Source organism: Pituophis catenifer, unplaced genomic scaffold (genome assembly GCF_029215685.1).
Source record: "Pituophis catenifer annectens isolate HBS135680 unplaced genomic scaffold, rPitCat1.0.hap2 SCAF_11, whole genome shotgun sequence".
Taxonomy (NCBI): domain Eukaryota; kingdom Metazoa; phylum Chordata; class Lepidosauria; order Squamata; family Colubridae; genus Pituophis; species Pituophis catenifer.
The window spans coordinates 11,700,489-11,722,898 of record NW_027256891.1 but is presented as its reverse complement, the minus strand read 5'-3'; the positions used below and the strand labels follow the sequence as shown (position 1 = coordinate 11,722,898).

Here is a 22,410-nt window from a genome sequence, read left to right as displayed (position 1 = left end):
ATGGCATGGGCATTTAATAAAACCGTATAGGGTTTACTTTATACCCTACCCTACTCTTGTGCTTGTTCATATTCTTTTTCTCTTATATAATGTCATACATATATATACACTCAAATTGTGTATATTTGTGTAAGTTGCAAAAATGGGCCTGGTTGTTAGCGCCGTGAAGCAATATGCAGGTAATTTATCTTTTTGATTCCGTGTCTGTCTTAAGCCTTGAAGGCATTTAAACACAACTCTCTTAACAGTTGGTGTTCCATCTAATGGGTTCTTTTTTGCCTTTGTCACTCTAGAGTCCCGTTCCCACGGCAGAGCAAACTTTGTTCAGCGAGACGAAAGGACTCTCAAAATGCAAGAACATCTGAAGAAGAGGCTAAAAGACCGACAGGCCAGCGGACATACGAATAACAAGGCCAACAGCCCCCCTGCCTCACCTCACAAAGCTAACAGCTCTTCCGGCACCAACGTTCAGAACGGCTACGGAAAGGGGCAGCCAGGCACCGTAGGGCAAATGAAACAGAAGCATATAGGGAAAACCCGGGGAAGCCCCATCCCTTCAGCCGATTCAGGAATGGGAGGTACAGAACATTTTGCGGTGGGGGGGGGCTTTGGGGGGAGGAGGGAAGAAATGGATGCATGCATTAATCAAGTGCACGTAAGCTGTGTGGAGCTATGTGGGAGTCGGCTGCCTCTGAATTGGTAAAACCAACAGGTCCATTTCCTGCATGAAATGGTGACGTCTTCCTATATGGCACCAGGAAAAGACTCCTATTTTCCTTAAGTGGTTTACAGCAAGGGTGGGGAACTCTAGCCCCTTTTATGACTGGCGGATTTCAACTCCCAGAATCCCTGAGCCAGTCGTGCTGGCTCAGGAATTCTGGGAGTTGAATTCCACCAGTCATAAAAGAGCTATATTGTTGTGGCCTGTCCACTGCCGGCCCCTCCAGCAGCTGAATCAGATGAGGAGGTGTGGGAGTCAGGGTCAGCATCAAGGCAACCTGAGAGCTCTGAGGGGGAAGAGCAAATGGAGCTGTCAGAGAGAGAGAGAGAGACAGAGGCAGAGGATGGGCTGTCTGTCAGCCCTCAGATGGAGAATCAACAGCCTCCAGGTCTGGAAGTGGCTGATGAGGAAGAGAAGGAACAGCTGGGTCCAGTGCCTGACGCGTGGCTGCGCAGAAGGCAGAGGAGAGGAGAGCAGTGGAAATCTATGGGCCGGTCCTTGGGACGGAAGAGCCACCGCTGCTAGCGAGGCGATGAATAGATGTGGCAGACAACTATTAATCTCCCGGATGGACGGACTTGTTAGCCTGCGGTGTGAGAGAGACTTTTTGCCGGGGCTGCTGGCACGCCTAATAAAGGAAACTTTGAGTCAACTTCAGAGGGTTGTCACGTTTGGGGAGCTGGGTCAGAACATATAGTTCCCCACCTCTGGTTTACAGACTAGATGCAGAAGACTTTTCAAAAATACCTTTTTCCAAATGGGTTTTGGTAGCAGGGATGGTTGGATTATGCTTCTTCTTGGCAAGCATCATTCGGCGGGTCCGAAGGTATATTGGTGCTTCTGCCAACCTGGCACGTAAAAAATGCAAGTAGAAAAACAGGGACCACCTTTGGTGGGAAGGTAACAGTGTTCCGTGCACCTTTGGCATTGAGTCATGCCAGTCACATGACCACAGAGACGTCTTCGGACACCGCTGGCTCTTTGGCTTTGAAACGGAGACGAGCACTGCCCCCTAGAGTCAGGAACAACTAGCATATATGTGCAAGGGGAAATTTTACCTTTTTATGCCTACAGGCAGCTTTTTCTTCTCTGATATCTTGACTGCTTTCCTTCTCACTCTTGTCTTGCATTTGCCACGGTCAACTAAAAAAGTAAATTTTTCCTTCCAGACAGCCTTGATTCCTGCTGGTCTCACATTGACGCATCCCTACCCTTTCTTAGCACGAAGCAAAAGTGCTCAGGATGTTTTTTATTCAGCTTGGCCTGAGGTTGGCTTGGCGCTGTCACCGCTTATCACTGCCACCTTTGTCATCTAGCTAAGACAGGTAGTCCTTGACTTACGACCTCAGTGGAGCCCAAAATTTCTGTAGCTAAATGAGACATTTGTTGAGTCAATTTTGCTCCACTTTATGACCTTCTTTGCCATAGTTGTTAAGTGAATCACTGCAGTTGATAAGTTAGTAACACGGTTGCTAAGTGAATCTGGCTTCTCCCCATTGACTTTGCTTGTTAGAAAGTCGCCAAAGAGGGATCACATGACCCCCCTGGGACACAGCAACCATCATAAATATGAGTCAGTTGCCAAGCGGGATGCTTGCAATGGTTGTAACTGTGAAAAACGGTTATAAGTCATTTTTCAATGCCATTGTAACCTCGAGGGGTCATTAAATGAACTGTCGTAAATCAAGGACTACTTTTATTTTTCCTGGTGACAGATATTTCCTCTCTCTTGGGGGAAATTTAGCTGAGCTCAATCCTCATCCTGGCAATCGGGAACGCAGAATTAGGAGACAAGACCGAGGCTGCTGGATTTGCTCTTCAACTTTTGCCTGTGTGTGTAGCCAGTGACAATTGTGCAGTTGGACTCGCTTGGCAAATTCATTCCCAAATGCAATCCCTTGCCACTTGCCGGTTCTGACAGAAGAGAGGTTCACAAAAGACAAAGAATTGTGTACCTTGAAGATAAGAAACTTTTTATCGTGAGGACCAGGGACAGATGTCAGTGGGCAGTAGACCGTTTTTTCACCCATCCTTTCTTAAGACTTCTTCTCAAATAGCTTGTCCAGTTTCTCACAGAACTTTCACCTAACATGTAGAAGGAGGAGAAATGGCCTCACATGAGCAAAAGTGCTTTGCTGTTGCCAGACTATATACCGTACTTAATGGAGTATAAGACTCACTTCCACACACACACACCCAAAGAGGGTGGAAATGTTGGTGTGTTTTATACACCGATTACAGACATTTTTAGCCTCCCGAAACCCCGCCCTGCGCATCTCGTTTCACCAAAAGCAGGCCCATTTTTCGCAAAAATGGGGCACGCAGAGTGTTTGGGAGGCCTCCAGGGGGCTGGGGAGGGCAAAAACGGGCCCATTTTTCACAAAAACGGGCTGGGGTGTTTTTGCCCTCCCCAGTCCCCAGGAGCACTCTGGAGGCCTCCCAAACACTCTGCGTGCCCCGTTTTCTGCAAAAAAAAAAAAAAAAAGGGCCTGTTTTCACAAAAAATGGGCCCGTTTTTGTCCTCCCAAACCCCCTACGTGTTGCGTTTTTAAAGGCCCCATTTTTGCAAAAAACGGGATGCGTAGAGGGCTTGGGAGGTCTGCAGAGTGCTCCTGGGGACTGGGGAGGGCAAAAACTTTTTTTTTCTGGTTTACTTATACTCCAGTGGGTCTTATAGTCCAAAAAATACGGTACATGCCTTTTTTTTTTTTTTTAACTTGTTCTCAAACAGCAGCTCATAAGTTCAGTAGAATTCACTATACACCTCTGTGCAGCCTGCGCGGCAAACTCAATATGTCTTCCCATCAACTGGGAGACGTGTCCTATTCGGAAGATGAAATGCTTCACTGCTGGGTGAAACTACCCTGTTGTGACAGCATAGAAGCGAAGGTATTATTAAGTGGGGCACCTGAGTTCCCTGGGCCAAAGTCATTGGCGTCGTATAATTTGGCCTTAATGACTGCCCTACAAACAGCCAGTTCTCCAGTGAAAGAAAAGAGGGAAAAAAAATATGCCATCCAGAAAGAAACATCCATAATCACAGGTTCCTTTGTTTCCATTGGCTTATTCAACCCTTTGCATTAATTAGCATTCTGAACTTTGAGCCACGGAAAGTCTTAAGCAGAAAAAAGAACATGAAATTATCTGGAAACAGGCATATCTTTCCCCTTTTCAGTCATTTTAGCCTTCCTAGTGCCGAAACTTTAATCTTAATTAACAAATGCGTCAAAAGGTTCCCAAGCATCTCCCAGCGCAGGGAATGGTAGCCCGTCCTTTGAGGAAAATTTGTTTATCATTTGGTATGTGTGTAATCTCAAAAACTGGACCTCCCCCACCCCTTTTTTAGGAAAGTTTTCTAATGAAAGGAAAGAAAATATTCTGTATAACTGTATTTCTGAAGTGAAAGAGAACTTGCTGTTCGGATTTTAAAATGTTAGAATTTTAAAATTGGCCAAAGGCCATGCAAGATATGTGCAAATTCTGGGTGGCATCACAGGGCAAGCTAAAAGGAAGTCTGTGATGTTCCCCTCCTCCTGAGCAGACTTGCAAGCTTGGCAGATTCGGTGGTCAAAACAAATAAGGCCAGTGAACTTTGCTCAGCTTGTGTTTTGCTGCTTCTAACAACTTTTATCTGTTGGCGCTGCAGTTAAAAAAAAACAACACATTTAACTGGGGATTTTTGTTCCGTTTCCCCTTCGCTTAATGTGTTGTTGTGTTTTTCCTCCTAGAATCTGACACGGAGTCTAGAAAATCTGAAGAACTCTTGAGCTTCAGTAAGCCTACCGTAAGTTGCAATAACTGTTCACAGGGGTGGGGGGGGGGGTGGGGGGGGGGCGTGTGGCTTCTAACCTTCTCACACCAAACAAAGAGAGAAAATATTTAAAGTTGTATCAAATTCGGTTTTAGAGTTCTATATCTTAAATATTACAAGTGAAACATGTCTGTAGTCTCTTTAACTGCACTCTGAGGACAAATTCATCCACGTGTGCAGATGTTTAAATAAAATAAGAAGTGGGTGGAAAATGGAACTGGCTTAGCCTCTAAGTTCAAATAGGGACAGCAGATGAGGACAGCAGAATACATGACACCAGGAACACCCACAAGATGGCTCCAAAGATGGCAGCCTGGTGAAAGTAGCGTCATAGAGCCAATCATGCCCTGTTAGACCTTATACCCTATAGCAGGGGTGTCAAACTCACTTTCATTGAGAGCCACATCAGGGTTGTGGTTGACCTTTGGGGGGGTCCGGGGATGTGTGGCTTACTTGGTGGGCATGGCCAGCTTGACGCCACTCCCGAAACTGCTGGCATGTTTCTTCTTTGCACTGGGTAGACTGGGCCGTAGCCACGTTGGTCCGATGTTTCCTCTTTGCATTGGGTAGACCGGGCCAAAGCAACGCGGATAGACCGGAGCGAAGCAATGTGGGCTGACCCCCTACATTTTACAGGACAGTCCTTTGGGCCGGATCCGACCACATAATGGGCCAGATGTTTGACACCCCTGCCCTATAGCAATAGCATTTAGGCTTATATAGCAATAACAATAGCACTTAAGACTTATATACTGCTTCATAGTGCTTTACAGCCCTCTCTAAGCGGTTTACAGAGTCAGCATCTTGCCCCCCAACAATCTGGGTCCTCATTTTACCCACCTCAGAAGGATGGAAGGCTGAGTCAACTTTGAGCTGGTCAGGATCGATCTTTTGGCAGTGAGCGGAATTAACCTGCAATAGCAAGTGCACTTAGACTTATATACCACTTCACAGTGCTTTACAGCCCTTTCTAAGCGGTTTACAGAGTCAGCATATTGCCCCCAACAATCTTGGTCCTCTTTTTACCGACCTCAGAAGGATGGAAGATTTGAGTCAACCTCGGGCCCCATTGGGATTGAACTCCAGGCTGTGGGCAGAGTTAGCCTGCAATACTGCACTTCACCACCAGGGCTGATGATGATGATGCACCAGGCCCATCCAGTTGGGGCAGATGTAATGGCACAATGCAGCTGTCATCATTTTGGGGGAAGCAGCAAAACAACCACCTATTGCGTATTTGTATTGTAAATGGTAACCATCTTCCCTTTGGTTTCCAAAGGTCTCTGAGATACAGGCACGTTCAGCAGTTATTTCTTGGAATGCTCCAGCTGCAGCCCAGAATGAAGAAACGCAGAGTCTCACTCCTGAAGCCTTTACTTTTGAAGTCGCAATCTCGAATAGCGGTAAAAATGGAAAATTTAAATCCCTTTACAGGTGAGTCCATTTTCATAATTGAATGGCATAGCTTTCTTTGCTGGCCGCCTGATGGCCATTGTCAATCAGGATTATTTTTTCAGCTTCGTTTCCATGGAAATAATTTTAAAAGTGGAGCTTATATTTGCTTCTACTGTTGAACTTTGAGTGCCAAATCCTAGAAGTAAATTTTAAGATTAGCTTGCAAACCTAATTTTTATCCTGTGGCATCCTTCCTGATACCTAGTCCTTGCAAGCTGCATTCGCCAGCTGATTTGTCATTGTAAGCATGTTTTTATTTTAGGGTTTTCCCCTCTGCAAAAGGCAGAAGGATTTTGTAGCTCATTCTTTTTGTTGTTGTTATGATCTAACGGTATCTTTCTCCCCCCCCCCCCCCCTACAGTGGTGAGGATGTAACTTTTACTCTGTCTGAACTCCGACCAGCAACTGATTATCATGTCAGGTGAGCTTGGGAAGCAAAAGTTTATCAATAGCAAGACAATAAAATAAAGATCGCAATGTTTTAAATTTGAAGGGGAGGGGTTTTTTTTTTTTTTTTTGGAGGGGAAGCCTTCCATCAAGGAGTACGGGGGACATGGAAATTGCATTAGTGCCAATAAAGGACTTTTTGGGGGGTTTGCTTTTAAACCTTCTCATGGCCCTTGTTGGAGAACGTTGGATTTTCTTGTCAAATAAAATGAAAGTATAAAGGGTATTGCGAGTTTAAGGTAGGTATTTGGGTCTTGAGAATGGGGAGACAGGAATCTGGAGCTGTGGGTCTCTTCTAATGCCCTCTACCATAAGAGGGCTGTATTCAGGGGTGGGCTGCTGGGGGTTCTCAGGGATTCGGGAGAACCTCTAGCTAAGATTCTGTGCAGTTCGGAGAACCCCCAAGTCCCACTCCTGGCTGGCCCCACCCACCCCTCCCCTCCCAGGAATCCTGATGTGGCCCGTTTTGGATCCAGGTAAGTGCAGAGCACGCACGGAGGCTCGGAAAGACAAAAAATGGGCTTACCAGAAGTTTGGGAAGGCCGGAAATGGGCCCGTTTACAGCCTCCAGAGGGCCTCCGAAGCCTGGGGAGGCCGTTTTCGCCCTCCTGGAGGCTCGAGAAAAGCCTCTGGAGCCTGGGGAGGGCAAAAACGCTCCCCCCCCATGGTGCAGGAGGCCAACTAGGCCATGGCCATGGCCACCCAGCTCCCAAAATAGCTATTTCTCAGAGCCTTATGTTAACCATGGTCTGTTTTTTTCAGCTCTCAATGTCATTGTATGTTGGTAGCTTCCTTGGTTTGTTTTGCTTCATTGTATGTTTGGCATTACTTGTCCTTAAGTTTACTGAACGCTTTATATATGCCCCCTTTCAAAACACTTTCCCATCTCCAACGAACCTTCAAAGTGAACATACAATGAGGAGTTACGGCAGAATTTAGAAAACCAGGATAAGACCGAGGCTTTGTTTTTATAGCTGTATCTATGTCTGTGTTGACTTCATGCAGAGTTTCAGCATCGGGCCATTCCACAAAGGAATCTGTTTCAGAGGTGGTGAGTTTTACTACCGAGAGTTGTGAACCGGATCCTCCAGCTGCACCAAAAGTAGTTAACAAAACCAAAAACAGCCTGACTTTACAGTGGAAGGTAAGAGCAAAGCCAAGAATAGTTCCTGACCTCTTTGTGGGTTTTCAAAAGACATACAGATTTTTTTTTCTCCCCCTCCTTGTAATGATGTTCCTTATGAAGTGACAACTTCCTTTGAACATACTCAGCTTACATCACACACAGTTTTGTAGTGCGGGCACTGGGCAATACTTAAATATTGTTTTTGTTTTTTTTATGCATGCTTGGAGGTGAGGGTGGGAGATACACAGTAGTGGCCCAAGTTGTGGAAACCTTTTGGGAAAAGTGTATTTTCTAAAAACAGTTAATAACACCACTTTTTGGGGGACTGGTACCATGAAATTATATATCAATGGAAAGATAATTTGATCAAGAATGTAATGCAATAACGTTTATGAAGGATTTGCTATTAGAATAGCAGTTGCAGTATAAAGAAGAAAAGCGAAATATACAAAAATTATCACCATAGAAAAAATGAGATATACAGAAATTATCCCCATGTCAGTTAATACTTAGTTGGGCAACCTTTAGCATAAATTATGGCCTTACAATGTCTTCCCATGGAGTGAACCAAGTCTTTTAGTTCTGCAGCTGTTACAATGTGAAACCAAGATTGAATGATGGCTTCTATTAACTGGGTTTTATTGCTGGGTCGCTTCTGACTAACAAATTACTTTAGTGAGCTCCATAGATTTTCAATTGGGTGAAGGTCTGGGCTATTCCCAGGCCATTCCAGCAGTGGAATAGGATTATCTTGAAACTCCCCCCCCCAAAAAAAAGTGGTGTTATTAGCCATCCAACCTCAAAAATACACTTTTCCGAAAAGGTTTCCACAATTTTGGCCACTACTGTAGGGCTTGAAAGCATTATTGGAAATAAATATTTCATTTATTTATTACATTGATATAGCCAACCAACTCACACATAAGAGATTCCAGGTACCGTATAGTAAAATCCATTAAAAAAAACACCACCCCTCCACCCCCAGATCAAGACTATTGGGGGTGTTGCTTAATGAGGCTATACAGTCCTCACCTTACAACAGTTCATTTAGTGACTGTTTCCTCCTCTTCTTCCTTCCCCTTGCAGAATGAAAGAGACCATTTTATTAATAGCTGGAGAACAGAGGTGTGTTTTCTGTAGGAATGAAGTATTGGTTAAAATTAGGAAGTTTCTTCTCTGAATAACCTAGCAACCTAACTTTTCTTTCTTTCCTTTCACAGTCCTCCAATGACAATGGGTCCAAAATAACTAGCTACCTTTTAGAATGGGATGAGGTACGTTTCCTGTGTTTAATGAATTATTATAAATCATCATAATTCTGGTGTTCTGATCAAGACATTGGTCTGCATTTGTGTAAAACATCCTTCAATGCAAACGTCCAGAGATGGCTGCAAACTTGCAACTCCAGAAGGAAGATCTTATCTTCCAGCCAGTCCACTTTTCTGGAAGGCAAAAAACAGAACTTCCAAAACGGGTTTTCAGCACCTTCTGTTTAAGATTTTGGGAGTTTAAACTAGTATTTGTTAAGATTTCAGGTGGATTTTAAAAAAGCAAGGATGCCTTCAAGGTCTCGTATGAAGACCATCAATTTCTCACAATTGTAAAGCAGCATGGGCAGAATCAATGGATAATAGCTAGTTGTAACATTGTCCCATTTGATTCCTGCCAAGATTAATTCATAATCTGGCTGTGTAAGCCTTAACCAAGGTAGCCTTGTGTCCCTATGAAATACATGTTACATCGCTGTGCTTGCTAACAAATACAAGATGTTTTTTTTTAAACAAAAAAAAAAAAAACCTAACTCCAAAAGATTAGCACCACAATGGTTTTATTACCAGAACTGTCGCTTACATTGCTTTTTTAAAAAAAGATATTTTGGATTATAAAATAATGACATTAAAATTGGCTTGTCAAGGAGAAATTGTATGAGATTATGGACTTAGTTCCCTAATGTTTGCTACCAAAATTGATGGCACAGTACAACATGCATCTCACAATGTTGCTTTGTCTCTCTGATATTGCTGAACCACCACAATTCCTGGGGAACCATAACAATGACATCTGGAGAATGGAATGGGCTGTAAACTTGTCAAGTAAATTAACAGGGTGGAAACGTTCCACTTTTCACGGCCCAATTCAAAGCTATGATTAGGCTAGGGAATCTTGATTGAGGAGAGTTTTATTCTAGATTTTGAGCTAAGAATCGTTGGTCTAAAGCTGGTCTCCCTTACTAAGATGATGACCTGTTTCTGAGTCTAAACGCTACTCTAGTTCTCCCTTAAGAGAGGCCTTCCTTTCTTTAGGCTTAATGCAATGTTTCTCAACCTTGGCAACTTTGAGATGGGTGGACTTCAACTCCCAGAATTCAATAGCCAGCCATGCTTAAAGTTGCCAAGATTGAGGGACACTGACCTCATGGCTTTTGTGTATCAAAATGAGGAGAAGGAAAACTCTGCCCCGTAAGCCTTCCACCTCCAAATATGAAATATTCTAGCTTAGGCATCAGGGTTAACTGGATCTTTGAGAACTTTACTGTACTTTCTGACTTGATTTTAATTTTAATAAGAAGAGACTGCACAGCCATTTGTCTGAAACAGTATAGGCTCTCTCCTGCTTGAGCAGGGGGTTAGACTAGAAGACCTCCAAGGTCCCCTCCAACTCTGTCATTGTGTTCTTCTTTGAAAAGGGGAAGACCGGAGCCTTCAAAGAATGCTACTACGGTCATCTAAAGCAGCACAAAGTCACCAAGCTGTCCCCCTCTACCAAATACGCATTCAGACTAGCAGCCAAAAATGACATTGGCATGAGGTAAAAAAAAAAAAAGCGTGAGAGGCGTTGTAAGTTCATCGTTTCCACAACGACTTGGATGGCTCAGCTTCTTCCCTAACCCCACAATTTTTTGTCCCCCCCCTCCCTCCCCAGTGGGTTCGGCGAGACGTTGGTCTGCTTCACCATCGGAGTTGTCCCACCACCGCCCCTCCCACCCCAGCTAAGCAAGGCAGGCGTGAACTGGTTGTCACTAAAATGGGGGCCTCCCAACGGCATGTCTTCGGACGACTCCCTGACGTACATTTTAGAAATGGAAGAAGAAGGTTCGGTGAGTAGCTTTTGAATCCAGATCCTTGAGTTTAGAGTAGGGAGAGAGAAGACTTGGAAGAGAGCAGCTGCCCTCTGGGGCGGATTAGAAGGTTGCCTAGTGAATAATTGCGTTCTGTGCCGTTGGCCCATCCCGGAGGATCTGGTAGTCAGTCAACCCTTCTGAGAGTCATTTAACGTCAAATTGTTGCTACTCAGAAGTCTTCCCCTTAGAAGAAGGGGCAAACGCAGTAAACAGTGGAGTTGCATAATGCTTTGGATTCAGAGAGAAGGAAAAAAAATTGTTTCGGATGACAGTGGAGGACATCTGAACTGTTTATCAGGAATAATCCTCTGTCCAGCATGGGGAGGTGGCTATAAGAAACCCATTAAAATATGGGGAAATTGTTATTATTCCAGAAGTTTTAAGAAATTGTTTTTGGAAACGTGTGATCTACTTGTTTTGAGAAAGGCGATATTTTGTAATAATCAAAGGATGAAGCGGTTTGTTATTAGTGCGACAAAGCTTCTGGAATATTTTGTACCATTGTCTTGTGTTACATTATGGTACTGTGATTATTAACAAACCAGTGACTATTGATAAATATATATAAGGTAGATTTCCTTCCATCCCCACCCCAATCTTTCCTCCCCTCCCCCATGAATGCAGATTCTTTTAACTGGGAACATAAATCCATTCTGAATAATTACTGGGGTAGTTATGATTTTTTTTTTAAAAAAAAAATTACGATTCTTGCCAATTAATGTACACATTATATAATCCATGGCTATAAGGTGGAAGGTTTACTAAGAAATATGTGAACACTGGACGTATTTTTTCTTTATGCAGGATTATGGCTTCCAAGCAGGTTACAATGGAGATGAGCTTTCTTGCACTTTAAGTGACCTTAGAAGAAACACTTCCTATAAATTTCGGGTAGGTGCCAAATCCAAACAGTCAACACATCCATGTGCTGAGAAATCCCTTATTCTACCCTGAAAACTGCTGACTAGTGACTTGTTCCTACAAACTAGGTGAAATATATGACCCCTTCAAGGCTCTAGGAGAAGTTTAGACTTCCATTAAAGACCTTGGAAATGATTTGATCAAATCCTTCTTTGGTTCTGTCTAGTTCAATACTAAGGAACCTAAATAGCAGCAACTTTTTAAGATTTTATTTTTTTTAATTTCTATCTAGGGATTGAATTTGAGACTTTCTTTAGGCAAAGCTTGTGTCGTTGACGTATGACTCTTCTGTGAACCTCGCTATGCTCCCCTGTCTTCAGCTATCCTTTATTAGCTTGCAAATATCTTGTTCATTGATTGGAAAATCATGAAGATTCTCTGGTCTGTGGAGTCCTTGGTCCTTGGTGCTCTCTGATCTTGGTTGTTTGCTTGAGGATGTTGTGTTACCCAACTAGGTTGGCACACGAGCACCGGCGCTGGAAGGGACCTTGGAGGTCTTCTAGCCCAACCCCCTGTTCATGCAGGAGAGCCTATGCTATTTCAGATTGTTCAGTCTTTTCTTCAAAACTTCCAGTGATGAAGCATCTAGAACTTCTGAAGGCAAACGCACTGGTTAATTAAGAAGTTTCTTCTTAATTCTAAGCTGTGTCTCTCCTTGATCCGTTTCCACCCATTGTTTCTTGTCTTGCCTTCTGGTGCTTTGGAAAATAAGTTGACCCCCTCTTCTTTGTGGCAGCTCTTCAAATACTGGAATTCCAAATAATGGAATAGTTGAAGAATGAAATACCCACAAGCAAAGAACCAGTCTCAGAAAGCACCACGGGTACCATAGCTGCAGAGATTCTCTTCCTTTGAATTCTTGGGTCTTCCAACTTCCCCTTTCACCACCAAGTTTTGCAAGTCTCCTGTGACAGCCCTTCCTGGTTATTTTGTGCTCAGCTTCATCAATATTTTCACATGTTATGAAGAGAGAGAGAGGTTACTCTACATGTAAATATATTCTTAAGAGAATATTGTGCGGAATTTCAGGCTTTTTTGTGGCACCTATAGGCCAGTAATATATAGATGGTCTAGTGGAGAAAGACATTCCAGAGGTGTTTTTTCAAAAGGCAACTGGACTTTGTTGTTTCCTTGAAGACAAAGAATGCTTCTCACCCAAGAAACTGAAGAAGAACTGAAGAAGCTTCTTGGATGAGAAGCGAAACATCTTCAAGTAAAAACACAGAAAATCCAGCTGCCTTTTGAAAAAGCACCTTTGGGACAACCATGACCTAGATGACCGAAAACCTCCATAGACGTTTAGTGGAGAAAGAGTTTTGATTCTTTGTTCACCATATAAAAAGCTCTGATTTTTTTTTTTTAAAAAAAAAATGAAAAACCATGAACACATTTTTAACTAAGTTTGTTCCGCAGGCAGGACTAAATTACTGTCTCTCCTAGAAACAGATCTCTCTGGATCCAATGCTAGTAATTTGACTTTATATTGTTTAGGTGCTGGCTCCTCACACATTACTTTTCAGGTTTCTAAATTTTTTTTAAGAGCTGTAATTATTAGAGGAGAACGCTGTAATTCCTCTCAGCCAAGGCTTCTGGTTTATGATGTTATGATGTTTCTGTTTATGATGTTACTTTCCCCATGTTCTTTTGTAACTATATTTGTATTTTGGTCTGTGACCGCAAATAAAAGTTGTTGTTGTTGTTGTTATTATTATTATTATTATTATAACTAAGTTTGTTCTCTTTCGCAATGGCACAGTTGTTTGCTCACAACACTGAAGGGAAAAGTGGGCCCAGTGAAGTTCTGGAGTATAGCACCTGCCCTGACAAGCCTGGACCTCCTAGTAAACCGACTGTAAAGGGAAAAATCCATTCCCACAATGTGAAAGTTACTTGGGGTAAGAAAACTTCATTCCTTTGCTGAAGCTCTCCTTTGTTCCCTCCCCTCTGCTGCCCTGCCCAATCCTTAGCTCGGGGGTCTCCAACTCGATTTCACTGAGAGCCACATCAAGGTTGTGTTTGACCTCATGGGACCAGGTGGGCGTGGCTGGGGTGGGGTGGCCAGCTTGACGTCACTCGTGTCGTGGCGACCTAAGCGCTCTGCCAGTGAAAACGGCCTCACGGCCGCGATGGCCTCCTGCAACCCTCTGCCAGCGAAAACGGAGCTCAGGAAGGCCACCCGCAGCCCTTGTGAGCTCTGTTTTCGGCCGCTACAGCGTCCTGCAACCTTCTGACATAGAAAACGGAGCTCAGTTTTCACTGGCAGAGGCACCATGGGCTGGTCCTTCACTGTTTCCAGAGCGGACGCACAGGCCAGATCTAAGCTCCCCGCAGGCCAGATTTGGCCAGCGGACTTTGAGTTTGACACCCCTGTTTTAGCTGTATAAAATGGAAAGAGAGTGACCGCATTCACATTGCATATTTTTTCTGGTTGTGTAGCAAATTGCCAGTGTTTTCAGAACTAATCTGAGATTAAATAAAAGGCAGTGCATTGCTTTCTGTAGACGAGAGCTAAATTGATCCTGTTCAACTGCAAGACTTCTTTTCTGAGCCCAGCTCTTTATTTGAAAATATAGAGAAGCATTGCCGAAGACAACCTTTTCTTAATAATATTTTTTCAGCCCGTGCAGTAATTGCAGCTAATTATTGTTGATTTAAAACTTTGGTCTTCTTTCAGTTCTAAACTGTTTCTGCATTTCTTCTTAAACTAGACCCACCAAAAGATACCGGAGGATCAGATATTTCTTCATATATCTTAGAGATTTCCGAAGCCTCTGCTGGTAAGCACCTGAATATTTCATTTCTCTGTATATTTCTTAAAAATGGAATCAATCACACTTTGAATTGATCCGTTCAAATAATTGGGACAGGTTAATACTGCATTCTAAACATTGTGCCACACTGAGCCATGGTGGCACAGCGGCTAGAATGCAGTATTGCAGACTAATTCTGCCAACTGCAAGCAGTTCGAGTCTCACTGGCTCAAGGTTGACTCAGCCTCCCATCCGTCCAAAGTCAGTAGAATGAGGACCCAGATTGTTGGGGCAATACGCTGACACTGTAAACTGCTTAGAGAGGGCTGTAAAGCACTGTGAAGCAGTATATAAGCGCTATTGCTATTCTATTGGTATTAATGATAACTACTACACCCCACTGATTTCATGGTGTCTGCCTTTATAAAAAAAGTCTTACTCCAGATTCTTGTAATTTGGGATTGGCCATTTCTTCCTGGGAAGCGGAGTCATCTTCTCCAGTCTATCTATCTATCTATCTATCTATCTATCTATCTATCTATCTATCTATCTATCTATCTATCTTTTATTTATTTATTTATTTATTTATTTATTTATTTATTTATTTATTTATTTATTTATTTGTTGGTTTATTGGTTTATTGGTTTATTGGTTTGATTTATATGCTGCCCTTCTCCGGAGACTCAGGGTGGCTTACAATGCGTTAAGCAATAGCCTTCATACGTTTGTATATACCTGCTTAGTAGGGCTTTCGGGGCCCCCTAAGTAGTGTTCTTTTGTATACAAAGTCATTTTATTGCCCCCACAATCCAGGTCCTCATTTTACCTACCTCGGAAGGATGGAAGGCTGAGTCAACCTTGAGCCTGGTGAGATTTGATCTCGCAGTAATTTCAGGCAGCTGGCAGCTAAGTGCTACTTTACTCCGCTGCACCACCAAGGCTTCTTTTTAAAGGTTGAAACAAAGAGAAAAAAGAGAGACATTGTATGAGAGAGAATAGCCAGGATTATGCTGACTCTGTAAAACCGCTTAAGAGTGGGCTGTAAAGCACTATAAAGTGGCATATAAGTCTAAGTGCTATTGCTATTAACTTTTTGTCTCTTCTGGGATGTTGCAAGAAGAATTCTTTGTCCCGCATTCTCCCAGGAATGGGGTCGTGAACAGATCTTCCTTTTTTTCCTTGTAGGCAGTAAATGGGAAATCGCCTATAAAGGTTCCACGAGAGAACATGTATGTGCCCATCTCAAGCCTGGCATTTCCTACAGGCTGAAGGTTTCCTGTGTTGGAAGAGGGGGACAAAGTCAGGTGAGGGGAAAAAATGTCTGGGGGGGTGGGGTAAAAATACAAGCTGCGTTTATGTTTTGCATTTGTAAGGCATAGTTGCACATTGTACTTAAGATTGTGCTGCGGTTCGAAATTGGAAGGAGGAGAATGCAAGGATTTCATACGTACAGAGTAAGATAGTGGAATATAATAAATCTGAGTCTCTTCTTGCCAGTTAATTGCTTTATTAGTTTTACAGTAGCCCTTGACTTACAACAGTTCATTTCAAGTTACAATGGCACTGAAAAAAGTGATGTAAAACATGTTTTTCATACTCGCAAATATTGCAGCATACCCACAGTCACATGATCAAAATTAAGATGCGTGGCAACTGATTCACATTTATGGCGGTTGCCGTGTCCCAGGGTCATGTGATCCTCTTTTACGACCTCTTGAGAGGCAAAGTCAGTGGGGAAGCCTGGTTGATTTAAGAACCATGTTACTAACTTAAGAATTGCAGTGATTCACTTAACAACGGTTACAAGAAAATTCACTTAATAAATGTCTGGCTTAGTAATAGAAATTTTGGGCTCAATTGAGGTAATAAATCAAGGACTACCTGTAATTGTATTTGGGGTGTGGCATATTTTTGAATTGGGTGGCCATCTGAAGTAAATCAGCAAGTAATGTGTGATTTCTTTTTTAGCCATCAGATGTACTCACTGTCCAGACCTCCGCTGTTCCCCCGGGGCCGTGTCGTCCTCCGTGCTTGTCTGGCAAAGCCAAGCCTAAGGAAATTACTCTGCAGTGGGGTAAGATCCCAAATCGTAAGAAAACCAGAATATAAAAATATATAAGTGCAGTAATTCAATTAGAATAAAATGGCTGCGTAACCCAGAAGTGGTGCACTAACTCCCCAGAGTCCCATCCAACCAACCCAGAGAGTAATGGGGTTGTAGTTCAACACCATTTAAAAATATACAATTTTTCCACCCTGGAAATAGAACTGCCTCAAGAATTCCCAAATCTTCTTTCTCTCCAATAAATCTGGGACTAGATGCAGCTCATTCTATTTTAACGGCAATATTTCTGTCCCCAGAGGTTTTAGAACACTGTGAAATCCTATAGTTCAGGGAAAAGTTAGACAGGCCCAATAAAATTTAAGTGGTGCTCTAAGCAGAGCCACAAAAATCAAACTGGACCATAAATAAGCATTACAAAAAATAAACATATTAAAAGGCATAACTCTTTTTTCTCCGGAATTGCTACAAGGCTGGTTGAGCAGTGAGGCAGTGAGTTGAGCCAAAGTTATGATAGGGGGGCATCTCTGGGGCTCTGCCTTGAAACGGGGGTCATTTGGCATAGGACCCGGATACCTCCGAGACCGTCTTCTGCCACCAATAGCCTCCCACCGACCAGTTCGTTCCCACAGAGAGGGTCTCCTCAGGGTGCCGTCAGCCAAGTTATGTCGGCTGGCGACGCCCAGGGGGAGGGCCTTCTCTGTGGGAGCCCCAGCCCTGTGGAATGAACTGCCCCCGGAAATTCGTAAGATATCTGACCTCCGGGTGTTTCGCTGCGCATTGAAGACCCTGTTGTTCCGCCAGGCCGGACTATCAATACAATAGTTTTAAATTGGGGTATTTAAATTTATTGGGGTTTTAAATTTGAGCCATTTATTTAATTATTTTAAATTTTATATCATTGTTTTGTTTGTGTTTTTAAATAGGCTGTACACCGCCCTGAGTCCTTCGGGAGAAGGGCGGTATAGAAATAAAATTATTATTATTATTATTATTATTATTATTTGTCCCCTCATGATTTTCTTCTTCTTCTTCTTCACTGTTATAATTGCTGGAAAAAACAACAATCAGAGCAACAACAAATAAAAGATAAGGCCAAAATAATCCCTCTCTATTACATGGTTAAATACAATCTTCCTAATTATTTTGCATAAGAATATACCTATTCTGTCAACTTTGCTGATTTGGGAGAAGAGTTGATCAGATAGGTCATTAGATCTTGGATTAGATTTAGTTAAGAAACATAGTTGATGGGAATGTTTTTCAAAACAGATTTGGACACTTCTTTGTCCATGGCCTTGAAGAAAGAGAGAAGATAGAAGGGAGAAAAACAAACCTGGAAAAGCCAAATGTTCTTAGCCTTTTCTGATGTTCATAGAATGGTGTTAGAAAGCCACCTGTGGGATCCTTGGCTCCCTGCTCAGTGCAGATCCATTGCGGTCGTGTTTTTCAAACTTGGCAACTTTAAGCTGTGTGGACTCCCAACTCCCAGAATTCCCCAACCAGCAACATTAGAGCTTCTTTTACAGATAACCCCGTGAAATGAAACAACAAATTGGTGGCACCTCCGGACTGAACTTTTCATAGACGAAGTCAGTGTGGTGTAGCATCCTCTGGAACAGGGGTGTCAAACTCTATTTCATTGAGGGACGCATCAGGGTTGTGTTTGACTTTGGGGTGCTTGGGGTGTGTGGCCAGGGTGGGCGTGGTCATCTCGACATCACTCATCGAGGATCCGTTTTGGCCGCGACGGCCTCCTGCAGCCTTCTGCCATTGAAAACTGAGCTCGGGGAGGCCGCGTGCAGCCTGGCCGGACTCTGTTTTCCACCATGACGGCCTCCTGCAGCTCCCTGCCAGTGAAAACGGAGCTCGGGGGGTCCTCCCGATCTCTGTTTTCACTAGCAGAGACACCGTGGGCCGGTCCTTTGCTGTTTCCAGGGAGGGCCTACGGGCCAGTTCTAAGCACCCTGCGGGCTGTATCCGGCCCCCAGGCCTTGAGTTTGACACCCCTGCTCTAGAAGCATTTTGTTCATGGTCACGTCCTGTTTTGCAGATCCTCCTTCAGTAGATGGGGGCTCAGAGGTATCGGAATACCTTCTAGAAATGGCAAACGGCGACCAAGAAGAACACCGACAAGCCTACCGTGGCCAAGCTTTGGAATGCACCGTGAATGGTCTTCTTCCTGGGCGAACATACTGCTTCTGGATACGGGCAGCCAACAAAGCAGGGGTATGCATTTGAGTTCTTGTTAAGAGAATAAATAGTTTGTTTAAAGCAGTGTTTCTCAACCTTGGTAGCTTGAAGATGGGTGGACTTCAACTCCCAGAATCCCCCAGCCAGCAGCGCTGGCTGGGGGATTCTGGGAGTTGAAGTCCACCCATCTTCAAGCTACCAAGGTTGAGAAACACTGCTTTAAAGCAATGTTTTTCAAACTTGACAACTTCAAGATGGGTGGACTTCAACTGCCTAATGGCCCAACTAACTGGGGAGTTCTAGGAGTTGAAGCCCACCCATCTTAAAAGTTGCCAATTTGAAAAACCCTGGTTTTAAAGCATCTGCTAGTACAAAACTTACAGACTGTTCAAGAACAACCTGGGAACCCAAGTCTTGAACTCTCAATGGCTGGGTGGAAGTAGATAGTGGCCAAAATTGTGGAAACCTTTTGGGAAAAGTGTATTTTCTAAAACTAGCTAATGACACCACTTTTTTTGGAATAGTACCATAAAATTATATATCAATGGAAAGATAATTTAATCAAGAATGCAATGCAATACCTTTTATGAAGGATTTACTATTAGAATAGCAGTTACAGTATAAAGAAGAAAAGTCAAACACATAGAAAAATGATCACCATAGAAAAAATGAGATATACGAAAATCATCACGTCAGTTAATACTTAGTTGGGTAACCGTTAGCATGAATTATGGCCTTACAACGTCTTCCCATGGAGTAAACCAAGTCTTTTAGTTCTGCAGCTGTTCTAATGGGAAACCAAGATTGAATGATGGCTTCTTTTAACTGGGTTTTATTGCTGGATCGCTTCTGACTAACAAATTTCTTTAGTTGGCTCCCTAGATTTTCAATTGGGTGAAGGTCTGGGCTATTCCCAGGCCATTGCAGCAGCGGTATAGGATTGTCTTGAAACTCCAAAAAAAAAAAAAAGTGTTATTAGCCATCAAACCTCAAAAATACACTTTTCCCAAAAGGTTTCCACAATTTTGTAAATGCTTTTTGCAAACATTTTTAATTAGAATCCTGGAGAATTTTAAAAGCTTCTCAGGGAAGGAGAGGCTGAGCATGGTTCAGTGTCTTAGAGAAGACTCGCATCCTTAGTCTACTGTTATTAAGGAAGTCCTCATTTTGTTTTGCCTGATAAAGGAGGAAATTTTAGCTCCTATACAGAAGAAAGAAATATAGTGGGAGAGAAAGATGGGCTTCTTGGTTCCTTCCCCACCCCCCTTTCCCAACAATTTGGCTGATGGAAGAAAAAGGCATGAAGGATGGGTCTTTATGGAACCAGCATTCATCAGATAACGATTACATTAACATCCTTAGATTTGAGCAGGACGTTCCTTAGTAGTTTTCATCTCGATATGGGCTTAAAGGTTTCTTCCTGAAGCACAAGGTCAGAGGGACCTAGCAGGAAGAAGCACTAGAATGATCAGATTTGGGGTTCTGCAAATAATCTAGCCAGCGTAGTTTTCTCTTCCACATATTTTAATTCTGTGATACACTAATAAAATTGGACTGATGGAATTGCAGATAAAAGGTGTGTTCCTTTGACCTAATGCCTTCAAATATTATTGGAGCAGAACAAGATTGAACATGGAACAGTGTCCGGACTGTGAAACTGGCGTATGAAACTGAGCCTAAATCAAGAAACTAAATTTGGTGGGTTTGTTGAAGACTGGAGAACCTTTTTGTTCACCAATCCTGAATAATTTGTTGGGAAGCCATTGATGTTGTAATGGTTGCAGTCCTTCGATATATATTGCCTTGGTCCATCTCTCAGCATTTTTATAATTTTAAGATACTTTTTCCCTGCAGCTCGGCCCTTACTCAGAAAAGGCAGAGATCTCTACAGCTCCAGGGCCCCCTGATCCATGTTCCACACCCCTCTTAATGTGCAAAACTGCTACTTGTATAGTAGCTACATGGGAGGTAGGTGGTTTTTTTCCTTTCCTTTCCTTTCCTTTCCTTTCCTTTCCTTTCCTTTCCCTTCCTTCCTTCCTTCCTTCCTTCCTTCCTTCCTTCCTTCCTTCCTTCCTTCCTTCCTTCCTTCCTTCCTTCCTTCTGCAATAAATACATTTTTGTTGGAAGAATATTCTATAAATCAAAAACTAAGGACTCTACACAGTGTCTGGGGTTGACATGCTTTTGGAACATTCCAGAACTTTTGTTCTTTTCTTTTTTCGTGTTGGAAGCACCGAAGTACTTTCATGGTGAAAGGATTTGCCAGTGACATCCCTGTTGCCAGGGGGGCAACCCCCAATTGGGGACTCCTTTTGTGTCCCTGTGAGGTTGCCCACTGAAGTGGTACCCATTTATCTAATCTAATGGTTGCCTGCTTTCGAACTGCTGGGTTGGCACAGAGCTGAAGCATGTGATGGAGCTCACCCTGTCCTGTGGCAGCAACGGGTCTCAAACGCAAACCCGACAATAATCAACCCAGCATTCTAACCTCGTGAGCCTCCGCACTCTTAAAAAATAAATAAATTCCACAGCTAAGATTTTGAGAGCAAGACCTGCTTTCTCTTTTAGCATTCTTTCTTAACAGCCATACCAGATCTGTTTTTACAAGATAGTTTCCAAACTTCCAAGAAGTTTCTTCTGAATGACATCAGTGATATTTCTTACTCCTTTGTGAATTTGTGATCCTTAGGAATGTCCCCAAACGTCAAGATTATGGTTTAGGGTTTGCTAGATTCGCATTTTCTAGGTATTTAAAGCAGTAGATACAATAATCTTAAGTGAAGCTCCAAACTGCAAAATACCATATTTTTCGGAGTATAAGATGCACCTTTCCCCCCCAAAAAAGAGGGTGAAAATCTGGGTGCGTCTTATACTCCGAATGTAGTCCTGCCCAGCCTCTAAAACGGAGGGTTTAGAGGCTGAAAAAAGCTTCAGAAACGAAGCTTCAGGGGAAAAAAAGCTTCAGAAAAAAAGCCTCCAAACAGATCTTCAGAAAAAAAAGCCTCTGAAACAAAGTTTCAGAGGCTTTTCTTCTGAAGCTCTGTTTCGGAGGCTTTCAGAGGCAGAAAAAAGTTTTTTCTGAAACGGAATTTCAGAGGCTCACAACCAATAGAGCTCACAACCAACGAACCTATTGCTAAAATTCACCTCTGGGAACAGCTGATTGGGGGTATTCAGGGAGGCTGATCTACCTGCCAATCAGCTTTTTTCTTATTTTCCTCCCCAAAAACTAAGGTGCGTCTTATACTCCGGTGGGTCTTATACTCCAAAAAATACAGTAACTACCAAGTGGATTGAATAGGGTAGAATACACCCCAAAATTGACTTTACTGGAGGAGAAAACCATCAGACATTTGGCCTTCAGGACCAAATACAATGGTCAACCTATCTAACTGATGACTCAGGAGAGACCCTGGAGGTCCTTCCTAAACCCTGGAGGTTAAGATAGGGCCTCCCTGAAAGAAAGGGGTGTCCTTCTACTTTCTTCTAGCAGGCCCCTTTTTGCAAAACGTTTGAATTACAACCCCACATCGATCAATAAAAGCGCCACAGCGATCTTCTGCGAAATTCACCTGCAGTTTGTAAATGCAAATGTTAACTTCTCAACTCTTCCTTTCTAATTTCTCCAAGAGCCCGCCGTGTAATGGGGCAGACGTTAGTGAATACCGGCTAGAATGGGGGCAAATGGAAGGATCTATGCATATCGTCTACACGGGCCCCTTGCTGTGCTACGAAGTGAAGGGGCTTTCTCCTGCAACTACTTATTATTGCAGAGTACAGGTACGTACGTGTAGGTTTGGAGA

The 22,410-nt window shown here is 43.0% G+C and overlaps 1 protein-coding gene across 1 annotated transcript in view; it reads left to right on the top strand.

Moving 5' to 3' along the window:
• The window catches only part of LOC139322542 (fibronectin type-III domain-containing protein 3A-like), a 71,595-nt gene that overhangs the window by 35,233 nt on the left and 13,952 nt on the right, over positions 1–22,410 (top strand). The window contains exons 6-21 of the mRNA XM_070951669.1: positions 294–578; positions 4,450–4,505; positions 5,812–5,966; positions 6,349–6,408; positions 7,440–7,578; positions 8,781–8,834; positions 10,247–10,368; positions 10,483–10,657; positions 11,486–11,572; positions 13,359–13,497; positions 14,311–14,379; positions 15,538–15,656; positions 16,321–16,426; positions 18,468–18,643; positions 20,462–20,575; positions 22,238–22,387. Of these exons, the coding sequence (XP_070807770.1) occupies positions 294–578; positions 4,450–4,505; positions 5,812–5,966; positions 6,349–6,408; positions 7,440–7,578; positions 8,781–8,834; positions 10,247–10,368; positions 10,483–10,657; positions 11,486–11,572; positions 13,359–13,497; positions 14,311–14,379; positions 15,538–15,656; positions 16,321–16,426; positions 18,468–18,643; positions 20,462–20,575; positions 22,238–22,387 (2,006 nt within the window). The remainder of the gene's footprint in view (positions 1–293; positions 579–4,449; positions 4,506–5,811; positions 5,967–6,348; positions 6,409–7,439; positions 7,579–8,780; positions 8,835–10,246; positions 10,369–10,482; positions 10,658–11,485; positions 11,573–13,358; positions 13,498–14,310; positions 14,380–15,537; positions 15,657–16,320; positions 16,427–18,467; positions 18,644–20,461; positions 20,576–22,237; positions 22,388–22,410) is intronic.